The sequence below is a fragment of the Rutilus rutilus genome (assembly GCF_951802725.1).
Source record: "Rutilus rutilus genome assembly, chromosome: 7".
Classification (NCBI taxonomy): domain Eukaryota; kingdom Metazoa; phylum Chordata; class Actinopteri; order Cypriniformes; family Leuciscidae; genus Rutilus; species Rutilus rutilus.
In genome coordinates this window covers 24,757,413-24,777,991 of record NC_140221.1, presented here as the reverse complement: position 1 = coordinate 24,777,991, position 20,579 = coordinate 24,757,413, and the positions used below count along the sequence as shown (strand labels likewise).

The 20,579-nt window shown below is 36.8% G+C and overlaps 3 protein-coding genes across 9 annotated transcripts; 2 read left to right on the top strand and 1 right to left on the bottom strand.

Moving 5' to 3' along the window:
* The first annotated feature begins 913 nt into the window (after nucleotides 1–913).
* Nucleotides 914–3,859, top strand: LOC311294406 (uncharacterized protein). The gene is made up of 6 exons (XM_084415272.1): nucleotides 914–1,456; nucleotides 1,574–1,660; nucleotides 1,776–1,817; nucleotides 2,150–2,274; nucleotides 2,737–2,826; nucleotides 3,248–3,859. The coding sequence occupies exons 1-6, from the start codon at nucleotides 1,276–1,278 to the stop codon at nucleotides 3,374–3,376; spliced, it is 654 nt and encodes a 217-aa protein (XP_084271398.1). The 5' UTR covers nucleotides 914–1,275; the 3' UTR covers nucleotides 3,377–3,859.
* A 533-nt stretch (nucleotides 3,860–4,392) lies between these two features.
* Nucleotides 4,393–11,895, bottom strand: LOC311294405 (uncharacterized protein). 7 transcript variants are annotated; one of them, XM_084415266.1, is made up of 6 exons: nucleotides 11,740–11,871; nucleotides 11,500–11,551; nucleotides 8,123–8,320; nucleotides 7,828–8,021; nucleotides 7,564–7,585; nucleotides 4,393–6,065 (listed from the first exon to the last, which is right to left on the bottom strand). In XM_084415266.1, exons 2-6 carry the CDS (start codon nucleotides 11,513–11,515, stop codon nucleotides 5,839–5,841), a joined length of 657 nt encoding a protein of 218 aa, XP_084271392.1. In that variant the 5' UTR covers nucleotides 11,516–11,551; nucleotides 11,740–11,871; the 3' UTR covers nucleotides 4,393–5,838. The 7 variants fall into 7 exon arrangements, with proteins under 7 accessions (XP_084271392.1, XP_084271391.1, XP_084271395.1 ...); XM_084415265.1 differs by having other exon boundaries at nucleotides 4,395–6,065; nucleotides 11,500–11,554; nucleotides 11,740–11,895; XM_084415269.1 differs by having other exon boundaries at nucleotides 5,446–6,065; nucleotides 7,553–7,582; nucleotides 11,500–11,554; nucleotides 11,740–11,895.
* Nucleotides 11,896–14,331: 2,436 nt separating this feature from the next.
* On the top strand, nucleotides 14,332–18,403 carry LOC311294407 (uncharacterized protein). The gene is made up of 3 exons (XM_084415273.1): nucleotides 14,332–15,035; nucleotides 15,826–15,912; nucleotides 16,291–18,403. The coding sequence occupies exons 1-3, from the start codon at nucleotides 14,918–14,920 to the stop codon at nucleotides 16,443–16,445; spliced, it is 360 nt and encodes a 119-aa protein (XP_084271399.1). The 5' UTR covers nucleotides 14,332–14,917; the 3' UTR covers nucleotides 16,446–18,403.
* The last annotated feature ends 2,176 nt before the right edge of the window (nucleotides 18,404–20,579 follow it).

Here is a 20,579-nt window from a genome sequence, read left to right as displayed (position 1 = left end):
TGAATTTTCAGGGAACGTTCCGATGAAATCCCCAAATATTTGGGATGAATCAAATACTGCCCCCAGGAACAAGATGCGTTGGCTGGGGGACAGAGAGCTTTTGCTTAGGTTGATCCTGAACCCCAGACTTTCCAAGTGGCTGAAGAGCAGAGATCTGTGCGCACATAGTTCCTCCTTCGATTGGGCTAAGAGCAACCAATCGTCAAGGTAATTCAGGATGCATACTCCCATCCGTCTCAGGGGAGAGAGGGCCGCATCCATGCATTTTTGCGCCTTAAAGGTTAATAGTAACTAACTTGGGTTGCTGTCCTTGGAGGAGGCTCGAACCCGAGGCTCGGCTTGAGCTCCGAGTTAAAATCCCCCTATGATGGAATTGCGCATAAAAGGATAGAGATATTTAACTGGAGGAGAAGGGCTGCCGGAAGTAATTTGTCAATGGGATGACGTGGGGTCTGCTGCTTATATAGTACACTCGTATTGATGATTGACAGGACTGAATGTTTAGGCTCCTCCCGAACCTACATTTGGAAAACCTTCTATGAAGGCACATTCATATCTCCAGAACATTGCGTTTATGATTATTACTGTCCATTATTAGCTTTTGCATTTTGTATTACCATTTTATGCATGCTTAATGATAGAACCACCAGTTAATGCAACCATTGGTATCTACAAAATTTTATTTTGATGATCTAAATGATCGTGTATATTATATGTTGATACCAATGCAAACATATTCGTATTACAAGAATCTTTAATAGTTTCTGCATCAACACCCAATATGCAAATTACCATGCTCGAAGACAAAGAGTCGTAAACTTTCCCTCCAAAAGCACAGTGAAATCAACAGCACAGTTATCTGCAGATATTTAATTGCTGTCTGTGTGAACTGAGGTCTTCAGCACACTAAGTAAATACAAGTAAGCAAGATTGCTTTTTGCTTTCCCTTCTGCTTTATTTGAAATTTTGCATAATGTGCAAAAAAAATATTAATACAAAAAAAAGTTATAGTTATAAATCTTCCCGCTGCTTCCTTTTTCTGTCTAGTCTGAGACTTAAACTGCACTGCTGCAATAAATCCATGTGGTCTGACTTTGGACAGAAAAGGAAGTGCAGAAGAGAAAAGAAAACCAGCAGCACAGAGAAATATAGGTTTGCACGTAACGTTAGTCAACATCAGTATTTAGCATCACGACTAGTTTTTCAGTCTCAGAGGGTGTGATATATGATTCTTGTTACTGTGCGTATGTGTCATTACTTAAGTGTTTGAGAGTAATGGAGCTGCAGCAGCGTTTTTCTGTGTGCATAAATGAATATGAAGAGGGTGAGGGACAGGGAGACACAAAAAATAGGGAGACACAGAAAAATGATGCTGTTAAAACAGAAGACATTTATCAATCTCTTCAGTACCCACCTGCAGACCAGGGAACTATTAATTCTACAACACTGTTCTCAGGTAAGACAACAGAGGATGGGTGGATGGAATTCATGGATGGATGGAATTCAAGCAAAATGTTCATGAAGTTTACAATCAGTGTTTCTGTATTAATCACTATTAATCTCTGTTTAACAGAGTTTTCTGAAAGGAAGTATGTGTTTTTACTGTTTGCTGTGAACATACTTATCTCAACCATCATCCTTACTATTGTGGGCCTAAATTGTAAGTTTCATGACACAGCATTTTAAATTTATTGAGGTACTAATCAAGAAAAAAAAAAAGGTTTTGTGATAGTTTGACAAAATATTTAAGAATAACATGCTTTTCCACCCCTTAGACTCTCACAATAAAGAAACACAACCAATAAAAGGACAAAAAGGTTAGTTTCAATTTTTATCAACTGATGAGAACTAACTCATTTTCAGCATGCATGTGTGAAACATCTGAAGTATAAACTGTTTCACACATACTTCATTGTCAGATATCTGATATGTTACATTTATGTGTCTAAATGTTCACACATCTGATTGTTCTTAATTTTGGTTGTGTTGTTGATCATCTTATGAGGTACAACTGAAAACTGAACTGTTAAAATCGCTCTTGTGTGGTTTTGCTCTAGAACTGCCCTGGCATGGCAAGGAATATTAATACAAAACAATTTCTGTCAACTATACAGATACTTCATACTGAATGTTCTTTTTTATCTTTCAGAAGTGTGGCTTCTCTATGACAATGTGTTTTATTTGTTCTGGAGTGACAACAGTGACTGCTACGCTGCTGAGAGCTTCTGCTCTAAGAGGAATGCTAGCCTTGCCATGTTATCTGTGCATAACAAGGTGCAGCAACTATTCATCCACTTCTCTCTCTTTTTCTGCATAAGTACACTAGAAACTGATGCAAAAACAGAATGGAAAACAATGCAATACCAGTAGCAGTAGTGGAATAAAAACACAATATTTAACAATGCCTGTAACTGACAAAATGTAATAAATGTGTAAAAAAAAAAAAAGTGAACATTACTGTACAAGAGAGTAAACATAATTAAAACGGTAATTACATTATTATACAGAGCTTATGAAGATGATGTATGATTCTGAGACTGGGTTGCACATTTGACTGGTTCATATACTGAATCCATAATTTGACCTTATAAATTGGTTATTATTCATTATATGGTTAATATATAGCTGAGAGGGTCTGAGAGTGGCTTAAATTATACTATATTACTAAATTTAAATGAATTAAAAGTGAACTTTGTTGTACACATGTTCTTGAATGTTGTCTGTGTACATGGGCAGGTCTGGTTGATGTCTAGAACCAATGGAAAGCAATTTCTGGTGTCAAAAGCCTCATTAGACGGATCTGGAGACAGTGCTTCTTCATTTGGGGTAATGCACTTACATTTTTTTTTTTTTTTTTACCTTTAAGATATTTGTGAAAGATTTTTCTGAACAGTCAATTACCAAAATTAGACAGTTGAAAAGCTTTTGATGCTGTTGGATGGTTGTACAACTTCAGAGCAAAACAAATGGTGTACTGTATATGATGAATGACAAGAGGAGAACAGGCTCTACAGTTTATGTTTGTGGGTGAAAAAAGTATGTGTAGAAAAGATGAGAAAATTAATTCCCAAAAATTTCTGGGCTTAAAGTTTTTTTTTTTTTTAGTAGGACTTTTATTTGTTAAAATCAATACAATTATTAAGTATTTTAATATGAATTATATGTGTTTAAATTTACATTCTGTGAACATCATTTTTATACATTTCCATAAAAATATATTTCTGACTATATTCTGGTTGTGCCTCAGGATGATGATGATGATGATGATGATCATGAGTGTGGCATCATGACCTCTGATGTTGATACGGATCATGGAGAAGGATTTGTGTGTGAGAGAGTAGTGAGGGAACTCACTTCTTCACTAAAGAAGGCCTGAGAGCTGAAACGTTTGTGCTTTTCCGCTAGAGTAAGCCTTTTGAATTTAATGTATTTATGGAGCAGTTCCATGTGTAAAAGTTCAGCTTCCAGAGAGCAAATAACCATGTTGTACTATCTTTTTTTTTCTTTCTTTTTTTAAATAATATTTTCTACATTCAGTATATATTATGAATTTTTACTTACATTGAATTTTTTATATTGTTTTGCTATCCCTGAATGTATAATGTATAATGTTTAATGCTTTATTAATTTGTGCAAGGCGAAACTCTTCTGTAGGCTAATAACTGTATTGTCTTCAGAAGTTAGAGATAAGAGGTTGTTTCCCTTCAAGGCTTTCAGTTACTTTTTAAAAAGCAATACATTTCTATTTGCTTTTTCTTGCTTTAAAAACACTTGATGAATTTGTTTTTTAGCAAAAGGAATCAGGTAGACCTTTGTCTATGACTAAAGTTATTCAATAAATTCAGTTAATTTCTTATGATCACTTGGTTTATTGTATTTTTCTCCTCTCCTGCTTCTGCCCCAAGGCTGGCAAAAGAGTTAGGCTATCTTTATAAAAGTGGTATTGCCTCAAGGTAAATTTAAACGGATTTAAACTAGGCTTACTGCTTTATGCTGGGGCCGCACCAAGATATTTGGGCCGATTTCTCCCCTTCCGACAAACCTAAATTAAGTCCCGATTATCTTGATGGTTCTTCAGATTATTTTATTAGATTTCCCTGTGGTGTGAGGTTAGAGTGACCGAACCTGCTCGGAAGAACGTCGGAGCCGCCCCTATCTCGAATCGTAAATATTCAACATACACGAATATTTACGATTTCTGATGGGTGGAACCCCGAGGACAAGCCCCTTAAAGTCTATGTCAGTGGTTCTTAACTCCAGTCCTCGGGACCCACTGCTCTGCACATTTTGTATGTCTCCCTTATTTAACGCACCTGAATCAGATCATCAGCTCATTAGGAGAGACTCCATGAACTGAACTGAGTGTGTCAGATAAGAGAGACCTACAAAATGTGCAGAGCAGTGGGTCCTGAGAACTGGAGTTGAGAACCACTGGTCTATGTCACAAACGCGCACGTAGGCTACTCGAAACGATACCCAATCAGAAAGCGAGCTGACAGAAGAAGGAAGCACAAACGCAGTCATGGCGCAGCACAGAGTAAAATGCATACACCAGAGATGGAGGATCAGCTTGTCGATTTGTGGCAATGTTCTGTCAAAAGCATTCCAAACACTACCATAGCCATTTCTTCCTGCCTATCGTCCGCAATATTTATTCTGAAGTCTCGAGAGATTTTGCGAGATTTCCCGTTTTCACAGTCGGATCTCAGGTTGAAAATCTGTTCATGTGTGTTCTTCACATCGCGGCACAAACTGTTAAATCTAGCATTATTTGCCCTCATGTTTGGGGTCTGTCACATTTAAAAAATCGCATAAGATTTTAAATATCTTTTGGTGTGGCCCCAGCATTTTGCAAACACCTGATAGAAGTCCTAAAGTCGCATGAGAGTTTTATCCTGGGGTTTAGCGCCCCCTTCCTGTAATGTTCTGAAGTGTTGAACTGTTTTAACCGTTAATTGTTGCAATTAAATAATAACAAAACGTAAATCTAACTAGTAACATCAAGCTGGTATTCACACTTTAAGTTTTAATTAAAATAATGTTATTATAGCCACAAATGTTTATATATTTTTACTGTCTCCATCATAGCAGTGACAGAGCACGTTAACTGCGGTGATCAGAAGAATCAAACAGCGCAACAGAACAGACTAATCAGGTATAGCCTAATACATACAAAATCTTTTTGTTGTTGTTGTTTCAATGCACTAGAACTAATTGTTCTTTCAAAAGAAGTGGCATTAAACAAACTTGCTGGCAGCGCTATATCAAACCGTTTCAGCAATTTCTAATGTAACTAGCGTTTATTGTTCAAATTACGTTACCTGTGTAGCCTATATTTTCTAAGTTTCACTTATTTAAATATCAGCAGCAAGACATGTTCATGAGTTTGTGTTAGCCTATTCCATTTCTAATCGATTTTAGTCTTTGCTGTAGGGATGGAATCAGGAGATTCTCTGTCACGGTGGCTGAACTCTGATCTTTTCATCGTGTGTGTGGTGTTGCTGTTGCTCCTATTGCTGGTCATCTTTGCTGTATGCTGGCTCATGAAACGACATCGCACGCAGAGATCAACAGAGTATTAAAACATACACAAACTCATATGCCTTCACACAGATAGGCTATGTTTGTTTACTATGAACACAATATTAATCACTTCACCTTGTCTCACGGGTGCTCATTCCTGTTCCTGGTGATCCTGCGTTCAGTTCCAGTAGGCTATGGTCCAACACTTCCGTTTTTTAATTATCAAGTGTTCCTTAAGATCTTAATTCGATAGTTATAGATAACTGGAGTTAAACTTTGATGGAAGGTAGATCTCCATAGGATTGAGCACCCCTGCTATTTAATTCTCGCTGACGTTATGATTGATCTTGCTCTCTTCTTCTTAAGGAAAATGGCTGAAATAGAGATTACTCCAGTTGATGCTGCAGACTTGGGGAACTCAGCCAGATTCACCCTGAAGATTGTGACTGAGCAGACACATGCAACAGAGCTTGTGGAGATGTTAACACGTAGAAGTTGCTCTGTTGAGGTTTCAGATCGCCATAGTAAACCCTCTGGATCTGCTGTTAAAGATGATGACAACGATCAAGATTACACTGATGCGTTACAGAATATATAAATCATTGTGTAGCTTAGGATATATATATTTTAATCACACCATTTAGTTTTCTTGAATGAATTCAATTATAAATATAGAACTATGTAAACAAGTGAATTTGTTATTTTGTGTACAACAAGAACATGGACTGAAAGAGATATGAATCACTTTTTTTATTTTTATTATTGGACACATGAGTTTACTCAGCATCCCCACAACCCTACACAGGACAAGCGGTTTGGAGATTGGATGGATACATCTGGGCTACTCAGTCTCTATGCTTCATACATTGGCAGGGTCGTCACTAGTGTGGTGAAAGGTGGTGACAAATAGGGGCCCTCACTTATACTATATAGGCCCCTGTTGTATATGAATAATTCTACTATTTATATTAGTTGTATGCCTGAGATTTAAATGAAAACAACAAAAACATTCAATTTGGTTAAATATTTTTTCCAAATATCTGCTTCTCTTACCTCCAGTCCGATCTAAAGTATTTATTAACATCAGATGGACCCCCAAACCCTGCCCCCCCCACCCCCCATGATGTATTTATTACATCAAGAAAACACAAATACAACACACTGCACTTGGATGTATACATTTATTAGATTTATTTAATAACATTACCAGTTCCATATTATCTTTATTAAAAAATAAGACAATAAATTATTTTATTTTTTAAATTTGACTGCATTCTTGTCAATTTCTAAATGTTTACTTTTTAATTTATGAATTATAACAGACTGATGGGGGGGGGGGGGGTTATTTTGCTGTTACTTAAAAAAAAAATTTAATTAAAATTGTATTAATTAAAATTGTTTTATTATTATTTAACAATTTCTTGCTTTTTGTTAGTTTTTATTAGTTATAATTTTTATATAAACCTTTAACTTTTAAAATAAAGGTTTTACAACAACATCACCATCTTCTGTTATATGTGGGCCTCCATGTTCATCTATTTACAGTAGGCCTATATGATATTCGTGAATGGTGGTGGGGGCCAACATCAATTTTTTTTCAGGGGGCCCAGAATCCTCTAGCGACATTGGTATGCAGTATCTGTAACTTGAACATGACAAAATGAGGCTGTGAAATGTACAATGTTACATATTGCTGGAGGACTTAATTGGCTATCAATACACATACACAATCAAACTAATGTAGGCTATTCAATTAGATTAGGGTTCAATGACATTGGTGAAGATCAGGAATTGTAAAATATGTGAAACAATTCATCTGTGCAGTGCAGAATTTCAACTGGAATTTTGTCAGCCTTTTTTTTTTTTTTTTTTTTTTTGCTTTGCTTTGCTTTTCAGGGCATTGTACAGGTTTTGTCATCAGTTCCTTTTTTTCCACTCTTTTCTGAAGATTAAGTGTAAAAACAAAAACAGTTATCTAATCTGGCTTTTTAGATATTATTAACCATAACAAATTAGTAAACAAACTTACTAGTAACTTACTTTGCCGCTGTCTACTTTTCTGCTGAGGGGAAAAAAAATAAAAATGTCAGCATGTTAATCAAATAAAGTTTTTGAGTCCTTGAATGTTAAAACTCACTTTTTTTTTTAAATCCACACGCTAATGTGCATGCACCCACATGTAAACATGCATTAATGTAGAAAATGAAAACTTTTAAGTGAGTAAAGTTATGTAATTGTAACAAACAAAATTAAGCTGAGAAAAAAAAGCAATATTCATGTAATGCTGATGAAATGCAAACATACTTGTGATTTCAACCACTTAACGGCATCGTCATAAGCTTTTTCATTACGTTTACACTCTAGTAGTCCTCTATCCTCAAAGAACAGACAGTCCACTACAAGTGTGTTCTCTCTATCCACAAATTTACTGCTGTCTGACACAATGCACTCAGGGTCAAATGTGTGATGAAGCACCACTAAAATGGCTGGCTTATTGTCTAGAAAGTAAGAAAGAGTAGATAACGGTCAGTTATCCAGTATATGTAACCATTTTATATGAAGGAATGAAATGCAACATCTTCTGTAAAGCATTTCTTACCTTTAATGTCTCTGACTGTGGCGTCAATGTCAGTTCCAGTGCGTGAAACAACCGGAAAGAAAACTAAAGTAATAGCCTCGTCAGAATATTTCTCAGTTGCCTCTTTTAACTTGATTGAATGACCAATCTTTTCAATTTTGCGCCTGAATATATTGGGAATGTCTTTGACACTGTCAGGAGCTTTCGTTGTATATCTAACTAGAGAAAAAACATGATAGGGATACAGGTTAATGGATTAAAATACAAAGCAACTGCAAATTGAATCCAACACAACTGCATTTAAACTATTGTGTTATTGTGTATATAATTGTGAAGTTTAAAAGCTTCTAAATTTCTTCAAACTTTTTTTATAACTTGATAGTTATATAACAGGTCAAACAAACTGCTGTGTTGAATTCGTTATTTCAGTTGGCACTGAATGTTGTTATTGTTGGCCTTAAATGGGATAGTTCACCCAAAAATGAAAATTCTGTTATTTACAACACCTTCATTGTTTCAAGCCTGTATGAATTTATTCCACAAAAACTAATGTAAGTCAAAATTACAGTCTCAGTCATCATTCACTTCCATTGAATGGAAAAAAAGATGCACTGAAAGTTGCAGCATCTTGGCATCTAAAAAAAGACGCAGAAAGTTTTGCTGTTTTTCCATAAAATAAGCTATTTTCGGTGTTATGTGGGAGACTAGAAGAATAACAGTGAAGTAAACAGTAAAGCTGTCTGCACAGTACAAACGGTATTTATGATTACGATAATAAATTAAAATAATATGATATGATATAGCAACATCAAGAAGTATATTGAACAGTTTTTGCACGTTCAATTTTAAAATGGCTTTGCCCACTCTAATGTTAAATATATGTTTGACTTGGAAGATCGCACATTTTGGCTTTTGAATCAGGTCTACTGGAGTATAATTAGCTAGGTGACAAATCCATGGGTTCAATGTGTGCTTTATCTGAATTTGCCCCATATGGGTTTATTTAGATAGGACAGACATGAAACCCATGGACAAAACCATATAGGGCCCATAAGTTATCCCCACCATGAAATGTTGACTGGTGCTGAAACTGCAGTCTCCGGTAGTCCTACTGCTTATAATTGAACTACACAGAGATTATACATGCATGTAGCATTGTAGCACTGTATTTAAGACCGTGATTCACCGCTGCTCAGTAATGCACCATCCTTAAAACATATTGCACCATGAAATTACACAGAAAGACTTATGAATAAATGAACGTTACGTAATAAATCAAAACTCGAAAATAATGCATATTAGCACAAAGTGAAATTAACCGTGAACAGCATAATATGCATGTGCAAAGCTGAGTTCAATCAGCGACATTATGCCAAAATAAGAAATTAACCTTTGTGCATCAATTAAAAAAAGTTACACATAGCGCAATAATTCTAACAAAAAAGGAGGAAAATCGGCCAAACATATCGTCCAAAAAAAAATCGGCATCATATATCAGCCATTGGCTGCCCTGATTTCTAAATATCGGCATCGGCCAGAGAAAAACCCATATCGGACAACCTCTAGTTAATATCTCAAAAAATGACCTTTCAGTAAGATTTTGTTTGGGCGCAGTACCAAGTTTTCCCAACTGGATGCCAGCAAAACTCCACTGGTGTATACACAGTGGTTGGATTTGTTATTTGTTATTTCTCTCAGATATTACAAAGGCACACATGTGTCAGACACACATATTTTTTTTTATTACACATTTTATAGTTAAATGGCCCTGGGTTTTTTTGTCCAAAAGGTGCTGAGTGAAACTATTTTGTGGACCTACACTGTAAAAAATTCTATGATCAATAAGTTATGACAACATTTGTTTTTACATTGCTTTAACTTATCAAAATAAGTTAAGCAATAACTTATTTTTTTATGTTAAACAAGATTCAACTTTTTTTGTTAGATCAGTTTAATGTAATTTAAGTTGAAATGACTTAAACATCCAAGTTGATTGTACTTAAAAATTTTAGGCAGCAACTCTTTTTTTTTACAGTGTAGTGCAAAAAAATATTTTTTAAAGGAAATGAGGGTGAAATAGTAAAATTACAATAAAAATATACACGACCAAAGAGACGACGTTCCGATGAACAAATAGCAAAGAAGAGGAAAAAGGAGAAGGAACACGCTAAGTCCCGAATTTACATCGGAAAAGCACGGAAGGGAGGGTGAGAGGATGGGATGAGGAGGAGGGGAGGAGGGGAGGAGGGGAGGAGGAGGGGAGGAGGAGGGGAGGAGGGGAGGAGGGGAGGGGGGAGGAAGGAGGAGGGAGGGGAGGAGGGAGGGAGGGGAGGAGGGAGGGAGGGAGCTTCCGTTTTGTTTGACAATACTTCGAACGTCAACAAGAAGTGACCCAAAGAAGAGGAAAAAGGAGAAGGAACGCGTTAAGTCCCGAATTTACATTGGAAAAGCACGGAAGGGAGGGTGAGAGGATGGGAGGAGGGGAGGAGGAGGGGAGGAGGGGAGGAGGGGAGGGGGGAGGAAGGAGGAGGGGAGGGAGGGGAGGAGGGAGGGAGGGAGGGTCGAGCTAGCTTCCGTTTTGTTTGACAATACTTCGAACGTCAACAAGAAGTGACCCAACATCACTTAAAGTACCTTTAACAAAGGCAAAGTGATAAAAAAAAAATGAAAAAGACAAAAATGTCATTAAGGATGCACAAGGATGCATGGTTAAAGGGATAGTTCACCCAAAAATGAAAATTCTCTATCATTGTTTACTCACCCTCAAGTTGTTCCAAACCTGTACGAGTTTCTTTGTTCTGCTGAACACAAAGGAAGATATTTGGAAGAATGTTTGTAACCAAACAGATCTCGGTCCCCATTGACTACCATAGTATATATTTTTCCTACTATGGAAGTCAATGGGGACAGAGATCTGTTGATTACAAACATTCTTCCAAATATCTTCCTTTGTGTTCAGCAGAACAAAGAAACTCATACAGGTTTGGAACAACTTGAGGGTGAGTAAATGATGACAGAATTTTCATTTTTGGGTGAACTATCCCTTTAAATAACTAGCTATAAAAACTAGCTTGAAATAAAACACAAACTAAGATACACCCTTATACTTGCCAAATCAATAATGACTGTTTGAAACTTTAACCTTTAACTTTTTCAGAGTTCTTTCGCAAGCCCTTTTGCACTGCAAAGATCGTTACATATCCTTACAGTAAACAAGCGGGCAGTCTGTCATTCTGCCAAACAACTTTTTTGTTTTTCACAGGCCTACATTTTAAACAACATGAACATAAGTAAATACAATTTTTAATTTGGATGAACTGTCCCTTTTAAGCTAGGCTTCTTAAAAGATTGGATAGTTAGCCTACTCATTGTTATACAAAACTAATGTCGTGACTTACTCTTTGTCTTCTGCATTGTGTTTTTCTGACGTGTAGAGATGGAAAACGTTCGCTGCTGAAAGAAAATGCGACATTAATCAGCACAGTGGTTTGGATTTTGTATATGTCGCGGTTAAACACCAAAAAAGAAAGCAGACAGGCCACAGTTTCTTATAGAAAGACCTGTGTGGTTAAAGCGAGTCTGACAGATTATCTAGCCAAAGCTACTCGTTGGCATTCGGCAAACGTTACTTCTCTCACCTTGTTTGTTCTGTTGAATGTTGTTGATCATAAAAATCTTAAAGGCTAACTGATATTTCACCACTATAGCCTAAACGCTGAAAACGTCCGATGAATGCTTTGGCAGAATGTGAAAGTGAAAGTGACTTTAATTAAAACCAACGTCATACATTTGAAGTGACACAACCAAACTAAGGTAGCCTACTATACCGGAGTATGCTAAGACTAAGAAAAATAAAGAAAGCGAGATACAGGCTATTATAAACATAGTAGGCTAAATACGAAAAATGTTCGGGGCTAAAAGACACTGACAGTATCAGCACAATTGTTGTTTTTTAATTTATTTTTTATTTTGTCTGTCGCTGCTAAATTGCAAACCCATAATAACAGTATTAAACCTTATAAAAGGACGGTGGCAAAATCGATTCTGATGGGTTAGCATAGCCTTATTGTTTACAAATGATCTACAAACATTACATTCTCGTAGGCTGCCTTGTTTGTCCTGCTTAATAGGCCTATTGTTGTTCATTGAAATCTTGAAAGGTGAAATTTATGTTTCACCAGTATAAATACTGAAACTGTCCGGTGAACGCTTTGGAATGGCAGACTGCGAAAGTGCTGTAGACTACTTTAAAACCAAAGTCTCGCATTTGAAGTCACACAAATAACCAGACCAGTCACTGAAAGAAAGCTATAGGTAGATGCATTAATCCTAGCATGATGCTTTCCCCCATAATTTGCACAGCAGGGGGAAATTGAATAAACAATAGATTGTCCATCGAAAAGAGGTTTAGCCTATCCTGACAAACGCAATAAAAAGAAATGGGACGGGGAATAAAAAATATCAAATCTGAAAATAGCAATGAAATTGCAATCACATTCACAAATGCATCAGCTAAAGTGATTGACATTAAGGTGATTGGAAGTTAAAGCTGTACAGTGACTCCAACATTTATATTGTACAATGTCAATGTCAAACACTGGCCAAAATGAAAAAGTATTTGCTCATTTTCTGGCTGTGGAAAGTTTTCATAGATGAGCTACACTGTTATGGAGGACCAAACCTGCAGAAATGAAAAATGAATAAATAAACGAATAAATAAATAAATAAATACATGTGATAAATGTGATAAGTAGCCTATGGAATGCCAAACCTGACTTAACAATAAATAAATAAATGCCTAAAATAAATGACTATTTATACCTTTATTTCCTTATTTATGTATAATTAGCCTATCTTTTTTCCACATTTATTTTTTCATTTATTTGTTTATGCATTCATTTATTTCTACTTTTATTTATGTTCACATTTATTTATGTATGTATTTATGTCTACATTTATTTATACATTTATTGCGCTGTATGCTAATGAGGGGGGCGTGTTTTACCTCAGACGTAGCAGTCGAGCTCAAAGTGGCAGTGCTGAAGCTTTGAGGCCACAGTGACACCTTGTGGTGTGACCAAATAATATGCAAGAGGTTTGTGGACGTGACTTTACAATTCACGCATGGAATAAATGACTTACTGTGCGTTCACACCGCCGCCGACTTGAGCTTCCAAAGTTACCGGAAGTCATTCATTTTCAATGGAAGCTGGCTTCTCTCAGCTGCAAGGAGCGTCAAATCCATCGGCGTCGCGTTTTGGGCGTTTTGAGCGTTTTGAGCGTCAATCTGAAAGTTGAGAGAAGCTCAACTTTATGGTAATGAGCTATGACGCGGTTCAGCGGCAAGCAGCGGCAAAACGCCAGCAACCAATCAGAATATAGACGTCCTTCGCGCTGGCTGATTCCGGAGAAACATAGTTCCGAGAAAATGGAGGAGAAACTGATAATCGCTGTTGCTGGGTTTCCTATCATTTATGACGAAATTTATGACGTTATTATATAAAATTTATGACGTTATTTTCATATAGGGACCAGTTACAAAAGAGAGAGAGCCCCGGCCGCGCGCGCGCACTCACTCACCTTAACCGTCTTCAAACAACACGTCTTGCTCGCTCTCCCTCGCGCATATTAATCAAAATAATTTTTTCCCGACCAAATGTGACCAAAACGGTTATAAAAATGCTGTCATTATAAAAGGTTTCTAGTGTCAATGTATTGCTTGTTTTTTTTTTTTTCCTGTTTACATTTCATGGTGTGACACAGACTTCAGAGCGGCCAAAGCGTCAACAAGCGTCAACAAGCTTCTCCGTACTTTTTGACAAGCGTCCTTGACAGGGCGGCCAGAGCTTCTTTGCAGCTCAAGTCGGCGGCGGTGTGAACGCACAGTTAGAGATGGACAATATGGCCAAAATCTTATATCATGGTTTATGTCCTTTAATATCACCCTATGTAGGCTATATAGGTTTACCATACACTGTAGAAAATTTCTAACCTCCCTAACTCAAAATTTTCTAGTGACTGATAACATCTAAATTTTTCAATTGGCCCAAGTGAAATTCTGTAAATTTCAATTGGCCCAAGTGAAAATCTGTAAATTTAATTTAATAATTTACAGAATTTCACTTGGGCCAATTGAAAAATGTAGATGTTATCAGTCACTAGTAAATTTTGAGTTAGGGAGGTTAGAATTTTTTTACAGTGTACATAGGCCTACTCTTTATTCCGGACATGGCCGTAAAACATCAGCAGGATCCGTTGATAACATACACTTTGACACGGAAGTTCGTCAAATGATCACTATTAACCACATTTTATGCCATGCATTGTAGATCCGTACACAGAAGCTAACTGCATTTTTAATGTATCTTCCAAAAACAATGTTGACAGCAACAGGAACAAACTTTTCCATAAAGAGAGTTAATAATTAATGACAGAAGTTACATTTTTGGGTGAACTGACCCTTTAATTAGCTGCTTCAGTTGTGTTTGAGCAGGGTTGGAGCTGAACTCTGCAGGTAGGTAGATTTTCAGAAACAGGACAGGGCACCCCTGCTATACACAAATCTTCTAGAGAAATATTACTCCAGTTTACATGTTTGAACAAATCAAGTCTGTTATATACAATGAGCTATTGAGACAAAGTTCAAAATTCATTATAATGAATTAACTTAGGCTTACGATGCGTTTGGGAAACGCATTTGGACTAGTTGTCTGCCTTGTCTCTATAGTGTCATGGATGGAGGGAATGCTCTTGCCTCTTTTATTAAATCAGCTCTTCCAAAAATGAGCCAGCTTGAGACTTTGCTTGAAGCGCTGCATGGGGGAGTTAGGAGTCCAGGAGCACGAGGACATGAAGTATGTCCAGGAGAGTGACCTTCTTCCCATCCTCAAGCCAGTGGAAGCAAGGAGACACCTGTCATGCTTCAAATCCACAAGTATGTGTTTGAATTTGTATATAATGCAACTCATATTAAAGGGTTAGTTCACCCAAAAATATTAATTCTGTCATTATTACTCAACCTCATGTTTCAAACCCTTAAGACTTTAGTTCTTTTCATCAGAACACAAATGAAGATCTTTTTAATGAAATCGGAGAGCTTTCTGTCCCTTCATTGACAGCCTATCCTACCACTTTCAAGGTTCAGAAAGGTAGTAAAGACATTAAAGTAATCCATGAGGTTTCAGTGGTTTAACCTCAATTTCATGAGGCAACAATATATGCAACAACATCTCTCTCCCTCTGTTTAGAGAGAACTATTTTGTAAATAAAGTGGTAAATTATTTATTTTTTGGGGGGAAAACAAAGCAGAAGTATTTGGGGGGGGTAAATTGAGGTTAATTCACTGGAGTCACATGGATTACTTTGCAAGGCTAGAAGCTCGCGCTGCTATTTTGCACAAATAATCAATTCTACCCATATTTCGCTCAGCCCTACACTTTAATTATGTCTTTACTACCTTTCTGGACCTTGAAAGTGGTATTTGCAAAGGCTGTCAATGGAGGGACCAAAAACTCTCAGATTTCATTAAAAAGATCCGTTCCGACTGAGAAACAAAATCACCTTGAGTGTGGGTAATTAATGACAGAATTTTCATTTTTGTATTAACTAACACTTAAAGAAAATAAGCATATTATGAAATCCATTCTATGTGTATATGATTTTACTGCATTTGTATTACTCTTGCAAAATATATTACACAACATGAGTCTATGTCCTTTATTAAGGTCAAAGTGATGTGTCTGAAAGCCCTTCCAGCAACCGACTGTCCTCAAATACAGCCTGTGACAGTCCTGATGAAATGTCCCTTTCTGGTGAGAACATGGTGTACTGAACGCCTTTAATGGAACATTTAGCTCTATTTTAGATCAACTTCTAGTATTTAAGGAAAGTTTTCATCACACCTGAATTTGCTTGTTAGGTGTTTTTCAATGATAAAATAATGTTCACACACTGTTGTACAAGCCATAATTTATTGCAAGATCATAATATATTATAAAACAGGATGTAAATGTGAGGCTCTTCCAGCTCTGGCATCTCCTAGTGTATCATCTGTTTCTTTGATGGATTGAAACATTAACTAACCCACACCCCGGATTTTACAGTGTGTGGAAAAATAGATGGCTTTGCAGTGCATGTAGCATCATTTCATAACAGCCTATGTTTTTTTGTGTACTTCTGCATATCTTTAGGTGCCTACAGCTCAGCAAGTTCAAACTTAGTGTCAACATCTAGTTCAAGTGTGGGTTTCACACCTCATCAACTCCTGACAACACCGCATCAACACCTGACAACAGCTGGGATTATAGTTTTGAAATGTCACAAGAATGTCTTCACAAGAATGTGAATGATGTCAGCACACACATCCTCACACTCACTCTCTCACCCACATCCTCTCATACGCTCACTGTCACACACAACCTCACATACACTCTCACCCACATCCTCACACTCACTCTCTCACACACATCCTCACACTCACTCTCTCACACACATCCTCACACTCACTCTCTCACACACATCCTCACATACGCTCACTCTCTCACACATCCTCACATAAGCTCTCTCACACGCATCCTCACATACACTCTCTCACACACATGCTCACATACACTCTCACAAGCATCCTCACATACACTCTCTCACACACATCCTCACATACACTCTCTCAAACACATCCTCACATATACTCACAACATACAGTCTCCCTCACACACAACACCCTCTCACATGCACATCTTTGTTGCCAATGTCCACTACAAGCATCCCCTGTGCAAATTCCCACTATTCTGCTACTTTTATTGCTAATATATTACAGTTGTTCTCAATTGTTTACACACAAATACTGGTACTTGAGACACAATGACCACAACATGTAACTCATTCACCAACCCCCTGAACCAATTCTCCTAAACTACAAGCACAATTCCTGCTTTACACTCAAATTGCAGTTCTAAAACACACCTTTTTCAAAACACTACACACAATTGTCTGCTTTTGGCACAATTTTCATGCAGAAAATCTCTTGTTTTCACAAGAAACACACTGCCATTCAAATATGCACACTGACTCATCACATGGGCAAACACCCGTCACACAGTTTTACAATTAGTAATCAGAGCTTTAGCATAAAAGGGCAACAGGTGAGCTCTTCAATGGAGCAATGGATGCCAACATTGGAATTTTTTTTTTTTTTTTTTTTTACTGTAACTGTATACAGTCAATTCTTCTGTTGTTTTGTATGTAGACCACTGTATGTACAACTTTGTGTTAGTTGGGATGTACACTGTGTACATTGTTTTTGTGGGAAAAAATAAAATATATTTGTTACCATGTATTTGTGTGTTCTGAGTTTAAAAACAATATTCTCAAATATTTTACAACACACTTATGTATGTACTGTCTGTAGTAAGTGTAACACTGAACAAAAAAAAGGCCTAAGTCATTATGATGAATGGAGAAGAAGTGTTTTACATTCATCATAGTGTTTTACATTGAGCACATCAGTGTTCAACTGGTTCTTATAAATGTCTATTCATATGATGGTTTGTGTGTGTCATTTGAAAACAAAATACCATTTTGAGAAGAAATAACATTGTTTTGAATGTAAAGTTTCATTTTGCAGGAGAATTGAGGGGTTTTGCCCATGTGCGTGTGTTTTTTGTTTTGTGTGTAGAGTTCTGAGAATATGAGGCATGCTTTCAGAAAATGCGTGTAAACAATCGAGAAAAACTGTAAGAGCATATTATACAGTCCATGATTTGTTACTGAGGTTTCTTTTTTCTTTTCTCTTTTATTCGACAGATGCCTTTTCAAGATAACCCCAGAGAATGGATCAAAAGTAGAAAAGAGAACATGAAGAAAGCAACTGGCAGTCAGTCCAAAGGTTCTTTCACTGATCAACAAAATTGCGGACTATGAATGGATGGAGTAAAAACTTTTGGAAGAGTGTCAAACCTCCCTCCATTACCTTGCAGAAATTCTTGCCAGTGTCACAGACTTTGAAACCACTTGTTTGAAAACTTTTTTTCATGGTTTAATTATTTTATTGTTTTTCATTCTGTTGATGACTAATTTATCTGTTGACAAATTTTATATTGGTGTATTGTTGTAGTTATGAACTAGAACGAGTTATACTAATTGTTATATTGGTATATTGTTGAATGTATTAACACATTTTTATATCTGTAATATATTGTTGCAGTTGTGATACAAGTTTTGCACTTGAGGCTGATTACTTGAATTGTATCAGTGTTCAATCCTATTGGTAGTTTCATGGTTTTTACATAAATTTCCACAATATTTTAGATCCTTAATTAAACATTAAAAAGAAAATTTTAAGTAAAATTACAGCAAAAAAACAGTATTTTGAATAAAGGAAAATTACTGTAATATAATGTGTTGGTTATTTTCTGTCATTTTCTGTGTTTTTTTCCGGCACCCCAGCTGCTGGAATATTACAGTTTTTTTACGGGGATTTAAATAAAGGAAAATTACTGTAATTTTACGTGTTGTTATTTTCTGTCATTATACCCCAGCTGCCAGAATATTACCGTTTTTTTTACAGGGATTTTTTTACAGTGTATTGTATACTTAAAGCTTATTCAGGTATTAGCAAAATGCTTGCTGCTCAAGGCAATAACCGAATGAGCTTGAGGCAACAAGCATGTTGCCAATAACAAGCAGAAAAGCAACAGGCATGTTGCCAATAATAACCAGAACAACCTAAGCAACTAAATCCCCAATCATATGGATTCCTTTTGAGAATTCTCGATATCCAAAGCTGCTGATAATACTGAATGGTGCCTTATATAGGTGCTGTGATAGGCGTTGTATTTCATGGATCAGCTGAGCGTCAGCTGATGCAAGCTTGACTGACACAACCTGCCAGAACTGACACTGTCCCAAATGACACACTTAATATATAAGGTATGTTCAAGTTGAGCTATACTAGGCTTCCACCAACGGGCAAGATCTTCCAGTAGCAGGCAGGGAGGAGCTGAAAACGGAGATGTGAAGTTGGACACTTTCTGCCTCCCGTAGTGACACTCGTATTTTATGAAAGATGAAGTGGTTTAGATGCAATGTTTGTCAAACACACAGACTCAGACGTTTTCGTGTAGCAACAGAAACAATTTTCATTCAATAATTGAATGTACTGCTTAATGCAGTGTCTGTATGTACAAGAATAAATTTCAACAATATTCAATTATGAATACAGTGGGGTCTATATTTTTCAGTATAAATGGGTCTATATTCTAGTTTTATTTTGATAAACATGACACAATGTAACATTAAGATTACACGAAAAGAGTTTTTACTGTTATAAAAACACGATTTTGTCAGCATTAGTGGAACTGAAGTTGGCAGAATAAACATGAAACACACATAATCGTTGTCTTCAGAGAGCCTGGCCAATAAGGAATAAGGTGTGTCGTCATCAAAGCTTGTGCAGTCGATCTGGGGCGACTGCAGCGCTGTGACACGGCTTTGGTGCCAATGGCCCTGTCCCAAATGGCACACTTTATATGCACTTTCGGTCTTGTGGACTTACAATTGCTGCTGCGTGCGCGTGTCCGTTAAGTCCACGAGACTGTAGGATGTCCAATTTGTCATTTTAGTTGCTTGCGAGCACCCCCTTTGCAGTCAATATGCTCGATGCGCACTTTTGACGATCCCACACTGAAGTGGCAGACATTTTCCCAACAGTCAAAGCTACATCACAAAAGTGCAGACTCGTAGAAAGACTCTGAGTGTTTATGGTGCCATTTGGGACAGGCCCAATCAAAGTCGGACAAACTTTCTAACCAGAATGCATTGCATTTTTTAAGGCACCAATCGGCTTGCGCGGTGCTGCATTAATTCAAACTCACCTATACACTTACGGTCTTGTAGACTTACAATGTCCGGCGCATGCGCATGATCGAGAAGTCTACAAGACCATAATGGTGTCCAATTTGTCATTTTAGGTTTCAGAAGGGTGCTCGCGAGAGGGATGCCATTTGGGACAGGACCGCTACACTTGATTTTAAAGTGGCATGTTGCAAAAGCGATTCTTGCTGGTTGCCAACTTATTTGCATTCATAGTCGGCAAATGTAATTAAATTTGTCTTACCTTGTTTATCTTGCTGAATATTGTTAGAAATCTTAAGTGAGATTATTTCAGTACCATAAATGCTGAAACCATCAGCATTTATGATTATTTCAGTACCATAAATGCTTGAAAATGGTAGAATGTGAAAGTAAAAGTAACTTTTAAACTTACATCAAATTACCATTTCAAAACTAAACTAGAACACATATTTGTAGGCCTATATCTACATGGCATATGTATATTATAGATACATGGTATTATAAAAATTGACCAATTCTGTAGAATTTTTTTTTTTAACAGATTAGTCACAGCTTCCCAAGCACTGGTCTGTGAACAAGGACAAGCGAAAACCTACAACAAATGAAAAGGCACATTTCTGATAGAAAA